Source organism: Pongo pygmaeus, chromosome X (assembly GCF_028885625.2).
Source record: "Pongo pygmaeus isolate AG05252 chromosome X, NHGRI_mPonPyg2-v2.0_pri, whole genome shotgun sequence".
In the NCBI taxonomy this organism is placed as follows: Eukaryota; Metazoa; Chordata; class Mammalia; order Primates; family Hominidae; genus Pongo; species Pongo pygmaeus.
Window position 1 is genome coordinate 136,784,573 of NC_072396.2, and position 24,160 is coordinate 136,808,732.

At 35.8% G+C, this 24,160-nt stretch overlaps 1 protein-coding gene across 9 annotated transcripts in view; it reads right to left on the minus strand.

Annotated features, from left to right (window-relative positions):
- Positions 1-812: 812 nt before the first annotated feature.
- Positions 813-24,160, minus strand: part of MBNL3 (muscleblind like splicing regulator 3) — a 122,041-nt gene continuing 98,693 nt past the window's right edge. For 6 of the 9 annotated variants that reach the window (XM_063660850.1, XM_063660852.1, XM_063660853.1 and 3 more), the window contains 7 exons: positions 20,856-21,047; positions 19,557-19,793; positions 15,406-15,556; positions 13,377-13,412; positions 10,905-10,999; positions 10,086-10,159; positions 813-8,393 (listed from right to left, as the gene is read on the minus strand). In XM_063660850.1, the coding sequence (XP_063516920.1) occupies positions 10,103-10,159; positions 10,905-10,999; positions 13,377-13,412; positions 15,406-15,556; positions 19,557-19,793; positions 20,856-21,047 (768 nt within the window). In that variant the 3' untranslated portion in view covers positions 813-8,393; positions 10,086-10,102. The remainder of the gene's footprint in view (positions 8,394-10,085; positions 10,160-10,904; positions 11,000-13,376; positions 13,413-15,405; positions 15,557-19,556; positions 19,794-20,855; positions 21,048-24,160) is intronic. The other 3 variants (XM_054472184.2, XM_054472187.1, XM_063660851.1) reach the window with 2 other exon arrangements.

The following is a 24,160-nucleotide window of genomic DNA, read 5'->3' on the forward strand; positions in this document are numbered from 1 at the left end:
GTATAGGGCAGCTGACACTTGACAAGGACCCAACCTCCTCCCTGACCCTCTTCACTGTTAAGACACATCAGTAATACTTTGCTCTGCCACAGCCTCTGATCTAAACTCTCTTCACTGCAGTTTTCTATCAGCCCGACTCCAGAACAGTGGTCAATGCAGAGAAGTTCCAGATTTGCATTTTTGAAGCATTTTGAAATAAGGCAGAATAAAGTATTACCAAATTACATTTACTTTCTTAAAGAACAAAAATGATCATCCTTTTATTACTGTGCCATTTGTTGAAAATAACCAATTTTAAGTGAGAGAAAACATTTTAATGGAAAAATTCATGCATCTCATTGTTATGAAATGATTGATGCCCATCTGGAAAGTATGAAATAAACAACACTGGTTTCATATGTTACACTAGGGATGTAGGATAGACATGAATAACTGGGAAAGAGAAACTTCTAATAATGTATCTTAGAATATGCCTCAGGATTTCTGAGGCACAAGAGAAACTAGTAAGCATTCTCTCAAAATTTTAAGTTTTCTTTTATTAAAATAGAAGTGTTTTTCTTGTGTTAGTAACTTCAATCTTATAGGAGTAATAGGTCTAACACAATGGATATATTATCTACATAATTCAAAATACTGATGGTATATTTGGAAATAAATTTACTCTATGTATGAAATATAACATTGAGCCAAATCAGAAATTTAAATTTCATTTTAGAATTACTAAATATTAGGATTAATATACTAGAACGTGAATAGCCTTCAAGTGAACTCCTAATGTGTGAATATGGATTCATAAAAAAAGACATAACCAAGAAGTTTACGCATTTTATTGGAAGAACAAAAAATAAACATAGAAGTAGCATACTAAAATGAGCTGCATAATGTGCACTTTTAAACATAAACAAGCACTACAGCACTATAACTTGAAAAAAAATCAAAGCGTCTGCAGTTGAGGGAATGAGCTATTGCATTTTGGAGGAAAAATACTATGGGAAGAGTTGGTTCTCATGAAATATTCTGGTCATTATTTAAATATGCTACACATGGCTAATAATTTTCTTATATATATTTTTAATCACCATTTTCCACCCAAATTATGTGCCTCCATTTTTCACATTATTCCAAATTGTTGTTATATGAATGCACAAAGTTAGCGCTTTAAAAAAGAATATATTTAGGAAAATCCTTCAAAAGTTTTTTAATTTAAATCATTGTAATTTGGGAGCATGGGGACAAATGGCTCATTTTCTGTTAAAGCAGCAACAATAATATTAAAAAGAAACTTATTTTGAAAAAGGCATTCATTCCCATAATCCAGTGATATGATGGTCATATCATTCTCTCAACTGCTAGACACAAAAGACATAGCAACAAAATAATTTGTTTCCATCACTAACAAATAGCATCTCTACACAGAAATAAAGCTCTGGAACCATGCAGTTTTATGACAGATAAATCTTTAGGTTGTGTGTTTTCAGAGAAAAAAGCACTGCTTAATAGTTAGGTTACTTTTAGGTCTTGTTACAGAGGTATTTTTTTAAAAACTAATATGATGTAGATGCCTAGCAAGGATTTTGCAATATCTGCAAAGAGCTGCGACTTATTTCATAGTCATACATTTTTTTTACATATACCATAATTGTGGATGGATTCTATTTAAAGATAAAATTTCTCTTCAATAATCCAGCTTTTGAGTATTAGTGATTCTCTTACAGGCAAGAACAAGTAGAAGGGCTGGAAACTGCACAAATCAGTCAAACTAAATACTTTCTTGAGGTTAGTAATAGAGGGCTTTTTTGGGGGGGGGGGCCTCAGTTACATCAATTTGTTTTAATTAATTCCCTAATTTGTCTTACTTATTGAAACACAGCCTCTATGTTGAAACTCCAGAGTATGTCCCTGTGGCTGTCAGCATGCACACCATGCCATCTATTCATGGGGTATCTTTTGTGATGCTTTTATGGTTATTCCTACTAATTTATAGGTGATTTTTCCTGACTTAAAATGTCGTATCTCTATTGACCTTAGAAAAATACATTCTTGAATCTGGCATATTCACAAAGAAATGTCCATATCAGTACATAGGTTAAACTGGGAAATTATGTTGGAGATAAGGCTGGAGTTCCTAACTACAGAATGAAGGAATGCTTACATTTTATATCAATGGAAATGCTGGTCAGATTGTCAGGCTGTTTGTCGTATGGCTAACTCTAAGTGATTATGGGCTGAGGGAAAAGAAAATTCTAGCCAACTGGCCCTGAGGTATCGGACAACTGTAAGGCTTGGATTGCTTTCTAGCTTTGGCTTATTTTTCTTTCTCTGTAAATGAGAACTATCAAAACGAGTAGCAATACCAACTCCACCAACCCCAGGATGGGCTCCTTCTGTAGGTACTAAAAGTACCTGTGGGTGATCAAATGCTTAACCTTTCTAACCTTGACCTCTTCTAGGCCTCATTGCCTGGGGGCATAAAGAAAGTTAACTGGCTATCTGTAGGTGGTGTGGGAGCTAAAATTGGCAGAGATGGTCAGATTGAAACATTGTCTTCCAGCTCCTGTGTTACGTAAGATTTTGGCTGGTTCTCTTCTGTTTAGTTAAAACAAAACAGTGGGAGGCTGAAGTGGCACAGTTAACTACTTTGTAATCTGGTAAAGGTAGGTCAGAAAACAGCTTCCACTGAACAGGTATAATGTAAATACAGCCAGTTATAAAGTTGTGCCAGGAGCATTTTTTTTTTCCTTTGTTGAAAGGAATGAACTGCCCCATGCTGGCCATCCTTAACTGTTAAATATCATCTTTCAATGGTTACCGATTTGGTTTTGGTTACTGGATCTTAAAGGAGGAACAGTGGTCAACATTAACAATTTGTCACTTAAATACCTATTAATTGATAAACATTTTAACTGACACATATATCAGCTGATCACTTTCTGTGAAAGATGAAATCTGATTCTATCATAACAGTAATATCTATCTTGTAATACATGAGGTATTTCACTGCTTACAACCACTGAAAAAGGAAAAATTGTTCTAGAAACTGCCTGGTGTGTGTGTGTGTTTGCACGTGTGTGTGTGTTTATAGTGGGGATTAATTTAAAAAGCAAACAATCTTTGCTAATGATCTTGTTAAAAGATGAAGTTATTCTACTCTTGTTCAGTGCTGTTAGCTGAGGCTGACCTGTTACCTGTTACTAGCCTTCTCTTTTGGTGAACTGTAGCAAACTAGAAAGCCTCCATAACAGCAAAGCAACATTATGCTTTAGTTAAGTCTTAGAGCAAAAACACCCTCCTTTTCAAAGCCTTAGAAATAACTCTCTCTTACTAACTTTTCCACTATTATCACAGACTTCTTACATTTAAAAAAAGCTCCAAGGATTGCTTTCATGGACTATGTACATAAGTGCAAAAAAGGTGTGTCTCACACATCCGCACCCTAACTGAGACAATTAACTGCAGCATATGTTTCTTAAACACTGTTAAGGGGTCATTCCACAGTATCTTTATGTATAGTTTTAAAAATATGAATTAATTTCAAAAGAGGCTTTAGTCATGCATTAATCCTTATATAGCTATGTAATTCCAGAAAACAGAATTTTTGCAGCTACAGCTATGCCACTTGAATGGGGTAATTTTGAATTAAGTTATTAAAAAAAGTTAGGTAATGTATTAACAATGCAATGATTGTGTTTTGAAGTCTAAATACTGTGGAATAACCCTATCCACACAACAAATTCTATAAACTATAAAGCCTGATTCTAGAATCCATGTGTTACAAACTTTTTCACAAAAAGTCACACAAGGACACAAATTCAGCTTTTATATATGGGCCTTTGGGATTAAAAAAGAACTCAACCATGTCTGTTTTCATAGTTTTGAGCTGTATTTTCTACACGCTCATACTGTCACAAATCACCTATAGTTTACAAGTAAAATGTTCACATACACAAATGTCTAAAGGTAGCCATGTTGTAATTTTGTTGCCAAAGCAACAACTAAATATAATTAGATAACAATTATTATTTGTATATAAAGTTAAATTTGTTCTTAAATTGTGAACTGTAAAGGATAGTTTTGGACTATAATCTGTATCTTGTCATACTTCAGTGTCAGTTTAGAACCTAGCTAGGCGGGCAGAATCCATGCAGTAAAAGCTTAAACTTTAACTTTCCTTCGAAATTAAATTGATTAGTTACTTAGAGCTACAAAAAAGCAATAAAATGAAACCTTAAAGATGAACAATAAGAAAAATGAAAATATGGTACCAATTGAGTTATATTTACAGCTTGATTAGGCTAGCAACTAAATTTACAAAAAAAGTTGTTATACTCTTGGACATGCTATTTATTCTAGTGCCTTCTACAGGCACTGGTTAAACAAGGCTACTGTCTTAGTATATCTATGCATCAGAATTGGGAAATCAGATTTCCCTCATAAATTTTGCCTATTTCTGTTTCAATGTATGTGAAATGTATTTGAGAGAAAAATAATGAGGATTTCAGTTTCTAATCATTCTGTACCTCATAGCCTACCCTACAGACTAAACGAACTCGGAAAACTTGTGGCTGCATTTTACCTAAGAGCATCCTTATCTATACTCTGCAAAGAGGGGGACAAAGAACCAAATAACATTTCAAGTAGCATATTAACTTTCTCTCTTATTTAATAAAATGTAATGTAAATGTCATTCCTTATTCAGACATCACTATGCTTATTGGTAATGCTACTTAAAACAGATTCAAGTTGCAAAGATTAATTTCATTCAGTTTCTGCTGATGGTAGGGAGGAGGTACTTGCTTTTTCCCAAATTGGAGAGCAGGTGAGCTGAGGCCCTCCCATTAGTGAACACCGCCTAGTGGTATAGGACAACACTTATGGCAAGATCAAAGTGCTTCAGCATGTTCAAAAATGGATGAAAAAAATTGATGGAGTAGAGAGAAGATGACTTTCCACATCATGATTAACTACAAATTAAAGTCTCTGATCTAGAAAAGTGAAATGAAATGCCACAGCTGGTTGTGGAATCATGCTCCAATTACAAAAGTAAATACTGTATTTAAATAGCAATTTTATGAATCCATTTATTTTAATTTAATCTTAATCCCTCTTTAAAATATACGTATGTTATGGTCACATAGTACTTTTTTAAGAAGTTGACACTACTAAAACCCTCTTAAAGATAACTTTTAGATTATTTTCTCTGTATACATGACCCGTTTTATCCAAGTTTCAGCACTCTTGCATATTTTTTGCAAAAGGCTGAGAAAAATGGACAAAAACAATAAATTTGGATAAATAAAAAGAGGCCCCTGTAAAATACAAAGCTTATAAAATGTTAACTAAGAATCATAAGTGATTAGAATTTTATATATACAATTCATCCAGTAAATTTTTGTTTAGAGTCACTGATTAGTTTTGTGACTTGTCTTTTTAAATGGAAATTTATAGTCTAATGACTTATCTTTCTTCTTTTCTTTCCTTGAATAAAGATAATTTGAATAAGTCATTGCACATCTAGTTTAAAGAGTGCTATCTTAAAATTGTATTTTTTTCTCAAAAATCTATTGAATTTGATCAAAACTGTAGGGCTTTGAGCTTTCTTTCTTTAAGTTCATTTAGAAAACAACTTTTAAAATGCCAACAATGTAGAAAATTGTGGCACCAAAAATACAATGGCCCTAAATACCCCTCACTGAACCTTTTACTTTAAGTCATTGTTAATGTCTTCCAGTGCTTAACGCAACATGAAAACAGCTGTACTCTACGTCTATTATCTATGGTTTATGTATATCTTTGCCCCAAGTTGAAAAAGTTAAGTGAGATAGTTCACTGCATGCAGATGTCAAAACTACACAAAAGTTCATTTTGCACAAAAAAGTTCTTGTCTCCTTTAAGGAATATACCCAGACTAGCTCAGGTGCATCCCTCCTGGATTCATGTAATCAGATCTGCCCTTCTGGAGAGGCACTGGGACAGATCATACAGAACTCAGTTCCATACATGATGAATTTCAAAAAGGCATACACTACTTTCTTCTATAGCAATGTTAAGATTTCAGAAACAGAAATTAACTGGTTCAAACAGTCCATAGGTAAAGGTCAGGACAACTCTTGATCTCTAATTCCACGCAACATTGTTAACAGCTGACAATGGCTCAATACAAGCAAGGCTGTTTAGAAAGCACTGTTGATCAGGATTTGGTTGGATAATTAAGATCAACAGAGTATCAATTCCCAGAAAGCTAATTTTGCTCTCTTGTATTCTGAGCCAAATGGGTCTGCTTTGGAAGAGAGCATCAAATGTTCTGAAGCAAAAACAATGTGAAAAGGAGGAACAATGGGAAGCAGGAGATATTTCTGGGTCCCACAATGGCTAAGGTAGCCTTGGGCAAGTCATATGCCCCTGGATTCAGTTCTGTCAACTATGAAAAGGATTTTGCTAATTCCATTGTTCTGTGATTCAAACACTTCTAGCCAGCTTAAGGTATCCTCAATCAGATTTGCTTTTTACTTGTCATTTTCATGAAGGAGAAAAACAATTATATATATATATATATGATGGTTTTATACTTTCTGGTGGAAGAACACCTATTTACTAGAAAATATTAAATCTATTACTTGATGTAAAATGTCACATGTTTCCACCACTGTATGATAACATTAATAAATGAGTAGAGTGGATGAGATATGTCACACACCACAGGAATTATTTGGTTGTAAAATTCTTTCATAAATATTAGTAATGTGAATTCAGCTGAGCTCTGTGGAGTACAGCCACTCTGTCTCATTCAAAGGGTGATAAAACCCGCTCTATTGTCATTTTCAAACATATACAAAGGCAAACGAATCCAAATAAGCATAAAAGAGGCTTGGTTATGATGTGAGAGGGTCTGATGTTAAAGTTTGGGCAGGGGGACACTTGCCATATATCACAGGTGCTTTCTCCTTCACTGAACTGTTTAACAAAACGAAACTCAGTTGAACCGAAGCTAAAGACAACTACAACCGTCTTTCCCAGTTCTTTTGAATAAATCAAGGAATAACTGCAAGTGCTTCCCTGTTCCCTGTCCTAGCCATTTCTCCAAGCCTGCACTCAGGCTCCCTCTGTGATCAACAGAGAAGACTGTCCATTTGGGGAGGAAAGTCCTCATTTGTAACCAATTCTCTTTCACCCTGACTGACTTTTGCTAGATTGCATCTTACTTGTTATTCAAAGAGTAGTCTAAAGAGCATGAGCCATTTGCATTTGGAAAATGGCATTTGTGTAAAAGGTGACATTGCCATGGTTTTACACACTTTCCTCCAGTACGTAAAAACTATCTCCATGCCCCCATCTCTGTTTGATTTATAACTTGTAATTAGCATATTTTTAAGCTCCCAAGTACCAGTTTCTCAGCTGAAGATGACAAATGGCTCAGTTTTAGACACTCAACTTAGGAGACAGGATTCTCAAGCCACACACACAAAAAATCTAATGGGCACTTTACATAATTTTTAGTATAAATGCTGAGAAATTCATTTAAAGGTAAAGTCTTATTTGCCAAGCTATTTAAGAAGAATGAATTAGGGGTTAATGTTTTATGAAGTTCTCTGCTTTGTGCAGGTAATGATTTCTCTCTTTAAAAAATCTAGCAATTTGATTGTATTATGCAACATCAGATCTGCAGGTACAAATTATACACATGCATGTTAATGAGCAGGTTTTGTGCACATTCAAAAGTAAGGCGTTTTAAATGTCAGTCCCAAGAAACCTACAGAAATATTCTAAAGAAAGAGAGCATATTTGCATGAACCTGTCATGTTTTTAAGCACATATACTTCTGTTCCCCACTAATAACACTTTAGTTGAAATCAAACACACATATACAGCAAAACACTACAGTATGTAAAAACCTAACACAGCACAACACAATACAACACAAGAAATGGTACTGAATATATTTGTTACATCCTGAATCAACCCAATAGACTATCTTGTAAACAAAATAGTAAGGTAACACTTCAAAAACAGATGAACAATTTATCCACCAAGAATGTATATAGTAAGCCAAAAGCTCACTGTGGAAGTACACTTAGCATGGTTATTAGAAAATCACAAAGAGTAATGTAACAAGTTACCAAATTTTATGGTCATGTTCTGCTTGATAATTCAAATAGGATGGATGGTAGTTATTAGTTTTCTATTCATGTTGTTTTAACATCTCCATTGATTTTTAATGCTTTATTTTTTATTTGAATTTGCTAGCTGGCAGGTTTGCTTTGCTTAATACATTGACTGCAACACGCTTATTGTTGTGTTGGTAGAATAAGACATACGAGAATATATATAGATAGGCCATATGGAGGTTTCCATGGAAAGATTCTGATACTCCATAACTCTGCTGTTCAGAATTTCAGCTGAAATGGAAAAAAAAGAAAGAAAGAAAGAGTGAGAAATATTGAAAGGTTATTGAACGAAGAGTCAGGAGAGTGTGGTGTGTTTTGTTCCAGTTCTGTCTGTTAACAGTGCCAAAATATCTCCAATCTGAATTTCAGATTGAAATGGGGCTTTTGAGAATGATCATGAAAGAACCATATATCTATGATAGTCTATGATACCCTTTGAGTACTAATGTGGAGAACTGTCCTAACAGAGATGCACTCCAATGTTTAAGGCATTATCTATCTACTCAATGCCAATACTTTTTGTTGAACATACACCCATGTGTCCACATTTCAACAGGCATATACTGAGAAAACATGTTTGATACCGAACATTTTGAAATATGCAAATATTAAATACACTTTCAACTTTTTCTCTGAATGTTTTAGAGTCATGCAGAAATAGCCTACCTGTGAAATCTGGGTATTGTATTGTACAAAATTACATTTTTGAACTTTAGAGAAATTTTTAGCACCTATTACATATTGAAGTGATTATGTTCTACCAAATATCTCTACATTTCTAACAAAATCAAGCAAGAAGGAATCACTCTTCCCTAACATGCTCTGTTGGAAAGTTAATTTGACAACTTGTGGTTACCGTGACGTAAAGCAGCCCATGAAAGTTGCGCAAGTGTTGGCAAAACCTACATTATCATGTTTAGTGCTATTCCCAAGTTGCCACTATCCCAAATGACACCTATGGAAACAATTACAATTTATAGCTCCTTCAGTTATCCCATGTGCTCAAAGGTGCCTTTTAAAATCCTTCGTTATGATTGAGGAGACCTATTTATTTAATGTCTAGTCGGCTATCTGCTCTGTCCAGAACACTTAGTGTTCTAAGCCCGTGTATCCTCAGCAGGAAAGAAGGGCTAGCTGGGGTCTGGGGAACTAGTTCACTAGGGAATAGAACTGCTGCCTCCTTCAACCAAATGACACACTCCAGGTGTGAGAACTTCAAACTTTCGATGACGAAGGTATGCAATTCAGAGTTGGTACACTATTTTAGTAAGTCCCTAGAATTAATTAAAATACCTAGGAGTCTTAAGTGGCTTCAGAAGTCACATGTTCTTAAGTGAATGATTGCTCAAAAAAGTGTGTGCCATGATGGGCACCAGGCAAAGAGGAGATTGAGGGTGAAGGAGAAAAAAAAATCCCACAACAACAAAAATTTTAAAAAAGAGACATGATTGGAATGAAAATAATGACTCAGTTACTAAATTATGTCACTCAAAATTCAATACAATGTCACATGACAAGCATAGTGCTTACTGTGTTTAACATAATAATATCAGTCCAATCCTGAAAATTCTTGTTTGATCTTCAAAAAAATAATGAAGCTATAAAATGGTTAAAGAATTACAACTCAAAAGTAATCTGTGCCTCTGGCTAACAAATCATATATTCCTTTAATAATAGGAAAACATTTAAGAATGTGTTAGCTCATTGAGAAAATACAGTACCAGCTGTCATTGCCATATAAAAAATATTGCATATTTGTGCTCACATTTCAATTTGGAAAATTTATAATGTGTAAATCAAGCTCTACATCACAAGCAATGTCTATGAATGAAAATATTTACCAAAGCCTTTTAGAAGTGCAATTGTGTAAATAAAATATGTAGCCTATAAATATTATTTATATTAATACTTAAAGAAACTTACTGTTCTACTGGGAACGTCTACATCTGTGAAACAAACATGCTGCTATTCAGTTCATCTATTGATAACTGGGGTATCTATAGTAGTAAAAAAGATTTTAGATTAAAATAGTTTCTTGAGAGAATTCTGTTTATGTTGTTATATATGTGGATCTTTTAGTCTATAAGCATGGTTCCCACTTTAATAAGGCAAAATGGCCCTAATACTATATAATAATTATTGTATGTATGTCCTTATAATTTCAAGACTCCACCCAAACTTATAATTTGCCTTGTGAACTCTGCCTAGAAATACCTAAAGCAAATAAAAATCAAAACAACAAGCACATCTAATGTCCATATGAGAAGGAACTTCTGATGCAATCACTGCGAAATGATAAGGATATCTATGTCTTGGAAAGAAATGTGATATTTTGTTTTCTCTCCAGTGGATCTGAAGGTAAAGGTGATGACTGTACTAAGCCAAAGTTTAAACACAATAATCAAAAATGGCAGTGAAATAAATTCTCTTGACCAATGAGGAAGCATTTAAGTAATATTAAGTATATACATTTAAGGATTGGTGTGTTACCAGTAATTAAATATAGAATATCAAGACCAACATCTGGTAACCAATTAAAAATGAGCAAAACTCCTCTGATTCATCTTGGGATGAATAGCAAAGCATATAGAGCATTCTAGAATATACACAAAAATAAAAATTCTAAATGTGACAATGGCTTAAGAAACACATAAGAATCTCACCAATCCAAAAAGCATATACTGTGCATTACCAAAACATTGTAGTTATCTCGACCTGAACAGCTTAAATAAATGGCCAAACCTGATTGCCTGTAGTTGGTGCAGCGAAGGGAACGCTGGTGGCAGGTGTTGTTGCTGCAGACACAGTGGTAGGTGTAGCACCGTGCATCATGGGCACTTTCAGTTGAAAACCATAGAAGCAACACACGGGAGGGTAGAGGATTTATGCAACCATGACATTTACGATGGAATGAGGTGTGGTAGGTATCACAGCAACAAGCCATGTGACATCATAACGACGAATACATCAGGGTGTTCATGCAATCACAGTCAGTGCAAAACAACACAGCATGGAAGGGGGGAAAATTAAAAAGAGAAAAGGGGAAAGCCAATTATAGTTACCAATATGGAAAATGGAACCATTCTCAACATTTAGTAAGTTTTTGAGCAGAATCCCATTGTAGTTTACTCAAAAGGCTAAATTTTCAGAAGGGGCTATAATGAATGCATATGAAAACAAAAATCCAATGTTACAAGGGCTATCTATCTGAAGCTAGTTAAGCAGACAAGTAACTGGACTGCGCATTCAAAATGGAGTTAAGGAATCATAAATTGGAATTTAGGTTCACTGACCTATGGACATGAATGCCGTCACTAGATTTGCAGGTGCAAATAGACAGTTATATGTATACTTACCTGATCGGCATGCAAAGACATGGTAGGTAGACTGGTTGGTATGTGGTGGGGGGCAGATATGAAGAATACAGTGAACTATGCATGCAGGTTTTTAAGTACACCTCTGGGAAACTTTGGCCATTTATCAAACAAATACATGGAGTACTTCACAGTAAATCTTGTCTTCACAGCAACTATTATAGCTACAATGGTTAGCAGCTGTGAAATCTCTTGCAGGATGTTTTATCTTTGCCTTTTCTGGTTTCTATCTCATTTAGAAAGCGTTTTGGGTGCTTTCTGATGTCTAGCTCATTTCAGAAAGCAAACCAGGGAATTAATGTGTGAATGGCAATGTGTGAATGGCAAGCATGCATATGTAATAATTTATCATGTCTACATCAATTAAATTCAGATTTTCTGAAAGTCTACAGAGAAAATGAATGGCCAGAGAAAAATTAACATGTGCAATGTCATAGAAACTGAAAATGTACCCCAAATGGTGATTAACAGAAACTCCATAGTTATCCCTTCCACTTATCTCTAGTTACCCATTACCCAGAGCCATCCCTGTTGTCTCATATGCCAATTCTAAAAACACTCTTGTTTTCCCTTTGGGAGTACAGCAATTGTACAGGAAGCAGACCCACTAAAGAATGCAGTTTGCATTCCTAAGCAAAGCTCTGAAGGTGAAAGGACAAGAGAGCATCTTCAAGAAAACTGTCACAAAACATGAAGGCAAAGACACATTTCTCAAACTTGCAGAAGTCTGTTCTAATTGTACACATTATAATTCAAAGGTATACATATTGTGCTCCTGTTGGTATTAATGGAAATGTTTACTAATTCCTACAGAAGACAGTCAAACCCTCAGTAACAGGGGACTCACCTCCATTCCCAGGGTTCAGATCTCGCTATGTTAGTGAGTGCTGCTACTATGTGGTTGTCATTTTGAACTTTATTCTCAAGAAGCTTGTTAGTAGTGCTTTTGGGGCACTGCATCTACTCTGGTCCACCAAGGTGACAAAGGTCAATTTGTTGCAAACTCTCAAAAGGGATGGGATGGCCTGGATTGATGTGAGATGGTAGAGTGGGACGGGGTGGGATCATTTCTCCTTGCATAGAACAGAGCTATTTTCTCCTGGTCTGTTCCTTGTGCCCATGAGGACTGTAGGAGCTGTGAACTCCCCATTCCTTTCTCATGCTCTTCAGTATTAGTGCTGTATAAAATGGTTTAGAGACGGCTATCATATTGTGTTAGTGGCTAACAAAAGGATCTGTGTGCAACTGCTTGTTAAAAATCACATAACACTCAAAGAGTCATTTTGAAATGATTCTGTTGTGCCTAGCTTCTGTGCCAATAGTGCTTCAGGCTAGAACACTACAGGATTCATTACAGAACACTGCAGAATCCTCTGGCTTTGCTGAACTCATCCTATCGCAACATGGGAACATTGAATGCTTTAAGTCGTATAGATAACTTTTTCAGGTGGGAATTGTTTCATTGTACTTTACAAGTTATACATTTTAAGTATTTTACAATTTTTAAATAATACAGGTTAAGCAAAGAACAAAACTGCCCAGTCTGGCTAGTTTCAAGTATTGAAAAAGAAACTTTTTTTAATATTTCAGTTGCTGTTGTTAGGGTAGAAATAGAGAAATGACAGGGCCAGTATTTGGCCACAGTGGCAACCAACTAGGACTTGAGAAAGTAGGACTATTTTGATGCTACAAAGACATAAAACAGAAAGCACCATGTTAAACCTTAACATACTCAGAAAATTTCCAGCCACATCTTTCAGTCATTCATCTTTCATAGTCACAACAGAAAAACACATTTTTTCAGATTAGAAAATGTTGATAATTTTTGTAGAAAACCTACCAATATTTGAAGCGGGTGCCATGCACAGTATTGGCCCTGTACACCATGCAGAAAAGCGTGGAAAGTAAAGAAAAGAGATATTTGATTATTAAGGATTTACTGATAGAAATACATTTTAACAGAAAGATTATTTCTTTGCAATATCAATTACTCAGCACATGCAAGTCCAACAATCTCCCATGTTTACAATTACAGATTAGTTTTAAGGTCACAAACCCAGGTAATCAAAATAATTCTTGGATTCTTAGGTACAAAATGAGCTATAATTTTTCTTTAAAAGAATTAACTCACTTAAATTACATATTTATGGTGGACAAATACATCCTAAATAATTTTTATAATAAAAGAATTTTAATTTATTACACATATCATTTTCTAAATATGCTCCAGAATCTCGTATCTGGTGTCCGTATTTCTATTTAGAGTATTAATCTGTTAACACTGTCTCCTCCACTGTCTCATAGTCAGTAGGACTTGACTATGAATATATGGCAAAGAGGTTCCATTAAGAGAGACCTCTTAGCTGGACAGGCTTTTATGTTGCCACTAATTAAGGGGAAGGGAATTTTTCTGACATTTTTGCTTATGAAACTAGATTTTAAGTTGGCCAAATCTGGCAAAAAATTCAAACTTGGAAACAAAGTAACTGTAGTATTAAGAAAAACTATGATGAACAGCATACATTTTATTATATTCAACCACCTTGACTAGACTTCCAGGGCTACTGAATTCATTCCATAGCTATAATACAAATTGGAAGTAGCCAAGGTAGAGTGATCTAATGTGTAGGTAAATTACCACAATTTTTGAAGAAAAAAATGCTAGGAATAAAGTCATGTCAACTCATACTGCTTTTCTCTTTTACTCTGTAGACATTATTTGTTTTTTTCTTAGGTTGGGAGAAAATATCTAAATTATTAGATATCAGTAGTTACTTATTATAAGGGATGTAAGAAAGTGCTGAAGAATTCCATATTTCCTCTCAGAAACTATCATATAAATGTATACAAATTGTATATTTTTAAATGATGGCATGAAGGACTGCTGTGGCTAGTAATTAAAGACTGGTATTAAAAAAAAAATAAAGACTGGTGTTTTACGGTACCTTTCAAAATTAATTAACTGATTAATTTACTAGTTAACCAATAAGTTTTCTCAAGTCCAGGTATTAACAAGGATTTCTAAATTTTTTTTTAAACATATGTTATTTTCATTTAAAAATAGTTTCCAATCTTGGGCATTTAGCATTGTGTCAAAAAAAAAAAAAAAAAGGAAAAAAAAACCAAACTGCTGTACTCTCAATGGTTAGAATTTTCAATTTATTCCTAAGAGACTATATGCTCATTCTTAAACTACTAAACCACCAGAAGAAAATTAGTTTCCCCCCAATATATGATATCTAATTGAACAAATTTCTGGCTTAACATTTTCTATTCAATTTCATGTAAAACAGGCTATTAAATATAGCTGAATGTAGGAGATAACAAAATATGCTGCAAAATGTCAGAAAATATAAACTGCTATGTATTTTATATTAACTGATTCAGGAATTACAGGCTAAAACTATCTGTATAATCTATATTATATTATATTATGCACTTAGGGTAGTTTTATTTTAACTACCTTTGGCATATCAAAGACATATTGACAACGCATTTCCATAATATCAAAGCTGGGAGTTTTTTCCTTTTTTTTGACAGCACTCTACTGTCTGTGACAGTGATACCTAAGAGTCAAGGAATTAGTTTGAGACTGAACCAAGTGAATTAATCATAAGCAAAAACCAAGAAATGCTAAAAAGAAAAATGTTGATACTTTTTCCTAGTTTGATTTCAAACCATGAATTTTCATGAATTATAGAAAAACAAGTAGTTCTAGATACTAGCAGATAAGCATAACTTCCTTGTTTTATTTTTAATCAAAATACATGTCGACAGTCCTCCTATACAAGCTCTTTGAAAGCTGTTTTGCATTGTATACATTCACAACATCACCAAACTCGCTGCAGTGCCTAGAGCTGTGTTCTCACCTGCAGGGATAAATGCCGGCTGTGGGAGCTGCAGGTTAGTCAGAGCCTGTTGGCAGTGGAAAACAGTGGGATTAAAGACCGGGGTGGCACCATTGGGCTTTTCCAGTGCTGATCTCTTTGGTATCAGTTGCAGTGTACCAGGCTGCAGGGCCTGTTGGGGGAGAGATGGTACTAGTACTAGAGAAAGTAACAAATGTACTCAAACCAAGCAAGCACCAGTCATATAAGGTATTTCCTGGGAATCCTCCGTAAGGGTATCCATTGGGCAAGACACTGGATAAGCAGTGGCCCCACAGCAAGGTAACCAAATGCGGAGATAAGGGGGTTCACGGCCGTGTACAGTGGCTCAGGCCTATAATCCCAGCACTTTGGGAGGCTGAGACCAGCAGATTGTTTGAGCTTAGGAGTTTGAGACCAGACTGGGCAATATGGCAAAACCCCATCTCTGAAAAAAACAGAAAAAGTAGCCAGGCATGGTGGTGCATGCCTGTGGTCCCAGCTACTTGGGAGGCTGAGGTGGGAGGATTGCTTGAGCCCAGGACGTCAAGACTGCAGTGAGCTGAGACCACACCACTGCACTCCAGCCTGAGTGACAGAGTGAGAGCCTGTTTCAAGGAAAAAAAAAAAAAAAAAGGTAATCCACTACATGAGCAGTAGTGCAAAACAGAAAAAAAATGCAAAAAAAAAAAAAAGGTTTTCAACTTCACTAATTTAGACCTCATTTGAGCAGGATATGACAGAAAGCTACTACAGTAAACAATGATTTATAATTAATATCTCAGGGATACTCATCTATGAATCTATAAAAATGAGATTAGCAGAAGCAACAGATATAGCAGGAAAGAAATTTCTGCCTGTTAAAACTCCGATACAGATCTAGGACATAAATGGCATATAGGTGATAAAACAGATGCTGGTAGATCAGAGTCTGACACTGTCACCCCGTAAAATAAAATCCAATTTATACGAAGACTTCAGGTTCAAGTCCTATAATTATATATTTCCTAACTAACATGTAAGGAAAAAGCAAATGAATATTTCCTCCCCCACGACCTACCTCACCCAGGTACTATGTAGATAGTTAGCAAAATATATGCAGTTCTTATTTATAGAGGCTTGCTGTCCATTTCGGTATGTACAATTTGCTTTGTTAAGTTCTTGTAAGGTTTAATTCTAAAACCTATTAGCATTTTTAAACCATCCTTTCATGTCTACAGTTCTTTCAAAATCCCCACTGTGCTTATAATACTCAGTGAAACTTGCCCCTGGATCAGATTCCTTGGAGAAGTTTAACATTACTTTACATTTTTTTTTCTCAGCAAATTACACGTTACTTAAAAAACATGTCCCAGCAACAACAATTAGGTATGCTCCAAATTCTTAAGGAAACAGGAATGCTTGTGTTGAGTAACTATCCTACCATGTGTCCAAAAGGGTAATGCCATGACCTCGTTCCTGTGGATAACAAAGTTCTCAAGGTATCTCTATTTTCTTTTGGGAACTCTACTGTCAGTGCACACACTGTGACAGATCTGCTTTTCATTTCACCTAAATAAAGAAAAGCATGCTAGAAGAGTGAGATAAAATAAACTGAGTAACTTTAGAGATATAAAATTTCCAAATTTATCCCAGCAGACCAGATGGCAAAGGTCAGGACTAAAATCATAAACCATAAAACAAAATCTATCATTTCGAATGCCTTTTATTACCATTGGGAGAAAATGGTTTTGTTGAACATTTTAACTAACACAGAAGACCTACTTATCTGGTTGTTAAAAAGATTTCCCTTTGGTATAAATGGGGAGTGTCCCCTTCTCTTGAAAGTTGGCAGCATGGTGTGATCATCAGAACCAGTTATGTTCCCTAGTAAACTACAAATTGGGGTGAAACCTAGATGAACATTTAACAGGTAGATGCTGGTAAGGTAGTACTGCTTGTTTATGGCTGGGGTTTATCCTGATGGGTCAGTGCCCAGTTCCAGTTGGGTGGTGATTGTACTATTAAACTCATAAACCTGCTGAAGAGGTGTGAGACTGTGGATGAACTATCAACCCTTTATGTCTCTCTTTTTTTTTTTTTTTTTTTAAATACAAGCTGCTTTCTGTGAACTCAACCTGAGCTATATACATGAACAAGGTAAAAATGTCTCTTTTATAAAGCATGTCCACTATGAATCCTTAAAAATATAAAAAGCTTGAATTTCTTCATGAAGGCCTCCCTTATTTAATCTTACCTCTATCAAATTCCTATGGGCCAACTTGATCTCACTGCTAAGACCCTGCTGTGATCAGTTACTTAAAAGGGAATTTTATATTGATATTCACAAGTAACAATTGAAGGCCTATGATATAATATTTAGCTCTCTACATGGAAATTTGAGGCTGACTTGTAACCTATGCATTCTATCAAACACACTCAAATAATCAGAAATGGACAGATGCATATGAAGCTATTTTCATAGCTTATAATTATCCCATTCAAAAGCATTTAAGACAAAAAGAATTTGGTAAAGTCTTTTTTAACATTCATTAACAGATTATGTTGTTCAGATCAAGAGAGAAAGTAAGTTTGTTCTACTTTGGTGCTCAGATCCTTCATGATGGAATGAGTTCAGTTCTGACAAAAACTGGAGCCAGTCCAAAAATGGTACTGTGTCCTTGAAACCATAAACTACTAGGAAAAGTGGGAGAAATTTGCAGTATTTGGCTTAGACAGGAGACATGACAGTCACTCTCACTTGGAATAGGGACTGATTTCTTTTGTGAAGTTCCAGTTGCAGCAAGATAAGTTTCAACTCAGTATGAGGAAAACCTTCTTAATAGGGATGTTTGAAAATAAGTGTCTCTCTGTTGTGAATAGGCAAAGTCTCTGTCATGGGAGTCCAAACTATGAATGTTTGTGAGGAGATTTAGCTCACAGTGCATCTCCTGGGCTTCAGGGTCATGTCAGTGCTTTTTCCACACCCAGGGAACATGAGGTTTCCTGTGGGTTTTGTCCTTTATTGGGGCTGTTATGCCTTATTACACAAGGAAGGGTCCAGGGAGAAAAAGAAAGACATAGCAAGCAGCACATCAAAACAATGGACAGCTGTGGCAAACTTAAGTCATGAGAATTCCTGGTTCTCAGCGATCACACTGCAGTGTTACACAAATATTTTTCCTGCTTCCTACCTTTCAGTATTACTAAGCAGCACTAACTGTTCCCCCAAAACTGACTTTCTACAGCAACTTAAAACTCAGGACTCTGGGCTGCGCACGGTGGCTCATGCCTGTAATCCCAGCACTTTGGGAGGTTGAGGCAGGAGGATCACCTGAGATCAGAAGTTCAAGACCAGCCTGGCCAACATGGTGAAACCCGGTCTCTATAAAAACTACAAAAATTAGCCAGAAGCAGTGGTGCACGCCTCTAGTCCCAGCTACTCAGGAGGCTAAGGCTAGAGAATTGCTTGAACTTGGGAGGTGGAGGTTACAGTGAGCTGATATCACGCCACTGCACCCTAGCCTGGGCAACAGAGTGAGACTCCATCTCAAAACAAACAACAACAACAAAAAACACACAACCAGTCCCGCAAAACAAAACAAAACAAAACAACAACAACAAAAACCCAAAGTCAGGCCTCTGCTCCCAACCACGTAAAAATTTCCCCCCAGACTAAGTAGGCTGCTGTCCTTGATACTGTGCCTCTAGAGAGGAAAAGTGGCCTTAACCTTTAGGAAATGACAACCTACTTAATATCCTATCTTTTAAGTGCTGTGTTTTTGAAAGGCATTAAGGATGTCAGTAGCAAAGTGCCCATGAAAGTGGCTCACAGAGCAGAGGCAACTTTCTAGGATATTGAGGGTAGTGAAACTATAAAAGCACTCAAAAATAACTTACTGTTTAAATTATACAATTTACCCTTACTCTGAAAATGGGAGAAAGAGCACAGTAGGTTAAAAGCATTAGTAAGGCTTTTAAATAATTATCTTTAGAAAATCTTAGTAAATAAAGTAGAATAAATAGGTTCTTTCTTTTCCAGCTTATAACCTTGACTGTTCATATTAAGGTCCTCTCATGACCATCCATGATTATGGTTACAGGATATTAGACAAATTGAGGAATATACAAAGCATTTACTCTGAAACAGGCCACAAGTGCAGGCCTTTTCTTACCATGGCAGAGGCAGCTGAATGGTTCATCTGGTGATGAGCTGCCTTGAGTTTGGCTTGCAAGTGTGCAGGAGGATGAAAGTACTTGCATTTCTCCCGCGAGCATCGACCTTTGATGTAATCCATGCAGATTGTCACAGTATTATCACTCGCTTCAATCATGGAAGCATCAGTAGGGTGAGCATAGCGGCAATCATTCTCCCCACGGGTACAATTTCCACGCTGAAATTCTCGGCAAACCTTAGAACACACACATGCACATACACACGCATCACACTGATGACTGGAAGCTGACTGTTTTTTTTTATTTTGCTAGTGAATGTAACAGTAATTATATATACATTGAATATATTATGTATGAACAAATCTAAAAAGATAAAGAATAATGTAAAGCCATATTCACTATGAGATATAAACAGACAGAATTTCTATTCCCAGAAAAAAATTCTATTCTCCCCAAAAGGAGGTTGTCCTTACATTGAAATAAAAATGTTTTAAAAAAGTATTACTGAAAATCAGTTTTAATTCTCCAGTTAATACACAGCCTTAAGCATAATTAGTGTTTTTTTAAGTCCAAGATGAGTCTTTATCACACTGTAATGCACTGGTTTTCCAAAGTCAACTTGTGAACCATAACTGAATTATATGTACAATCAGATTCTATTACAATACATTACTAGGCATTTAAGGGGCTGCAAATGGAGCTGACTTTGTAAGGAAAAGACTAGTTATTTCAATGTACAAAGAATAACAATAGAAGAATGAAGGACTTCAATAAATCAAAAAGCTGTTTGAAATTTCTTTCAGATTTTCTTTTCTTAGGCATCGGGGGTATTTATTGCCTAGCACATCACTCTCAAAATGGAGAAAAAAGTTGAGGCACTATGAGACTAATTTACCTTCTGTGTTCATATAGCTTTACATTCTGCAATCATAGAGAGTTATATTGTCTACTCTTTTCCCACTTTGATTATTCTAGCAAGTAGAGACTCATTAACAAATACAGTAATCTGTTTCTGAAAGCTGGAGCCTAGGTAAAAGGAACATTCCCACAGAGGCTTCCTGTGCCATCGCACAGTCTATGGCTGGGTACACTTAACATATTGTTTGACCTACCATACAGGTGAATCAATGCACTTTATAACAAGGTATGATTGCAGTACTAAAATGTTTAACAACCCTATAAGCTAAGAAATTTGGGTTCTCTTATTTAAAACACAACACATTGGGCTCTGAGAATACTGCTTTATGTGTAAGATTAATATCTATTCTGCAGGTATTTATATATATCTTCACAAATACCTCCAGTTTATCTGAACGCATCAGTTTTGGGCCAACAGCTCCTGGCATTGCAAGAGGTGGGTTTCCAGGAATCAGAACAGGTGTATTTGGTACAAGTTCTGCAGGAACGAGGCCCATCCCAGGATGTGGTATGTAAGGACTGAAAGCCATGGGAGGATTAGCTGGAAGTGATGGAGTCATAGGAAAAGAACCCTGTATGTTTAAAAGAGAAAAAAAGATGTTAGAGGTAAAGATTCTTCCTGTCATTACACAAAGAGGCATTCTTTCAGAAACATCAAAATTACTTACGCCACATCAAAATTTACCATTGTTTTCTTCTGATTTATTTTTAGCCTCATACTAATTCCCATAGAGGAGTTGCTTTTAAACCAACAAATCTCTTTAAGTAATAACTTTATTGGTAAGCTCATAAAATAAGCCACATGATTTTAACAGTCATGAATTAGCCAAATTAAATCTCACTGCTAGAGTCTGTTCCAAATGTGTTTCCTCCAACTCTTTCTTTATTCCCTAAAAACCATGCCACCAATGACATTACACATATGGACAATCTTCTTTGTTTCCTTACACAGGCATGGCCTTTGCGTTCAGTCCCTTTCCTTCCTCCTTCCTCTTCACCATCAATACTGCTTGGCTGTAAGGCTGCCTGTCCTACCACAGGCCCCACCTGTACTACCAAATACTGGCTGTGCTTCTGTCTTCCTGGCCCACTGACAATTATGGAACCCAGCAAGGAGTTGAGGAAGAAAGTGATAAATTAGAAAAAGTGAGTGCTTTAATATCTACCTAAAATGAGTTTAGTATGGTCCATTATATTTTGTTATTTTTTTAAATAAGAGGTCCTGTTTTTTTAATTTTTATGTGTACATAGTAGGTATCTATATTTATAGGGTACATAAGATATTTTGATACAGGCATACTATGTGTAATAATCACATCAGGGTAAATGGAGTATCTATCACCTCAAGCATTTATCATTCCTTGGTGTCACAAACACTCTAATTATACTCTTTTAGTTATTTTTAAGTGTACAAGAAATTATTGTTTACTGTAGTCATCCTAGAGGTCCTGTTTCACAAGCTAATCTGACTTGCCTAGCCTTGTCTTTATCCAGGGGGCCAGATGATATTCATAGTTCAAAAGAAGGCACTAGAAATGCTACAAGAATCCCTGTTAGGCAGGAAGAGATAAGATAACAGGATTATATGGTACGCAAACTAGAGTGTAACTTGTAAAAAAAAAAAAAGCCTCAGAAATGCAAAAAGCTATTACTGCTTTTTCTATTTTCAAAGATCCTGGACTCAAAAAGTTTAATATGTGTATTTCCTTTATTATCTGTTGCCATATTATTTATCACTTTGCTGTTTTCCAGTTTGTTCCACATGTGGGTATCTTTTCTTGTCAATGTGGTTTTATTCCTTTGATAGTTCTCGTCTCCCCTATAGTACCCAACACTTAGTGAATGACTGGTTGACAGATATACTCAATGATACATTTTAAAAGCTTAATGAATGAATAATAAATCATGACTAAATGTAGTATATTTCTAATAATGACTCTACAAAGTTAGTTATTGTGAAACTGGTGGTGTCTCACTGTGTATTACTAATTGCATGTGTTCCTTCTTGCTTTATAAAATTTTTTCACTTGAAAAAAACCCCGAATCTGTTGCATTTGCCAAACTGTGCCCACACCTGCTAAGTCACATTAATAGAAACAAGTCTAAATACAAATTGTGGAATATAAAGTGAAGGACAATATATACTCATTGCCTCACCCCCATACAGACTTGAAATTGTCACCTACACAGCATTCCAAGAAGACCCTGTTATAAACCATATTCAGCTTAGAAGGAAGCACTCCCCCATTAGCATTCTACCTTAGATGAGTTTATCAAATTAGCTGATTGGGACATTAGGAAGGGCAGGAAGAATCTGGCACCAAAAAACTGGCAAGACTCACGAGGGTGAGTAGAAAAGACATGGTTGCCAAGAGCCTTAAGCGGAAAGGGAACGCCAGGTGCCAGGAAAGATGATGGTGTAGTCAGGAGAAGGACTCTAAAGTCTGGGGGCAAATAGCCAAGGGCTGACCCAGTCTAACTAGTTCTTATGATGTAATAGACTACAGGAATACGGGATACTTGTCATGGAATGAGATGTGAAGCTCAGGAACTAGCTGATGTGACATTATTTTATACAATGAGAAGGAAATCTTCTGGAAACAGCCACCCAGGCATGCTTCCGCAATAAGGCAGACTTTATCAATGTAATGATTCATAGTTGTCTCAAGATCACCAAGAATCTCTGATGAGAAAAACTCCATTTTTGAAGCACACGATAGTGCTCCTCACTTGACTTTTTGTTGTCTCTGACTTTCCTGGTAAATTTCTCACTGAAGTCACCAGCCCATTCTCCTGCATACTTTTTGCTTTTGCCTTTTACAAAAATGAGCAGGACCATTATTGCATCTATTAATTTTTGAACTGAAAGAAAGACCTGGAGGTGGGTGAATTTTCCAGATTAAAAAGTTATTAATCACTAATAAATGCTGATCAATCAACAATATTGAAGCCTAATGTATGTGAAAGCAATGCTTTCTGTTTATGGTAGCTTTTTACTTCTGTAATTTTTTCTTTTCTTTTTTGAGGTGACTCACCAGGGAAATTCTCCTAGCTAAATTCTGCTTTTTTTGGAATACTTTTAAACTTTCTTAGGTTTGTTATATGCTCCAAGTGTATGGAAAAAAAGGCTATAAATTAATGATTAGTCTACATATAAAATGTAAAGGGCTTACTGAAAGTATTTAGATTTTTCTAAGGTTTCACCACAAACTATGCTATCTTTAGATCTTAAAATTAGTATCCTAGCTCTTATAACTATTTCCTCCTTGAGTATGAAATGCATTCTATAGCGCTGTTTATTGAGAAGAAGCAAGCTATCCCATTCTCAATACTGGGGCAGAGGCAGGAACTCCTGAGTGGCTTATTTATTTTCAGTTGGACATTTCTGTTTTCTCACCACCACCTCTGCCCCAGGGTAACTACTCCATTTCATGAATTTGAACATTCAAGGGCTTAGCGTTGACTAACAGCCATGGGTTAAGTCAAGCAGCCTGCAAGCTCAGAAGCTCAGCTTTAATAAGCAACTTTAATCCTGTCTCTATATATATCTCAGCCCTTGATGTCAGTTGAGCTAACATGAACCTATCTGTGGGTTAATTTTTATTGTAAAGGAAAAGGTTTTAAATATACTGACTCTGATTTATCTTTACAGCCTGAAATGGTCTGAACACTTAAATGTTTCAGA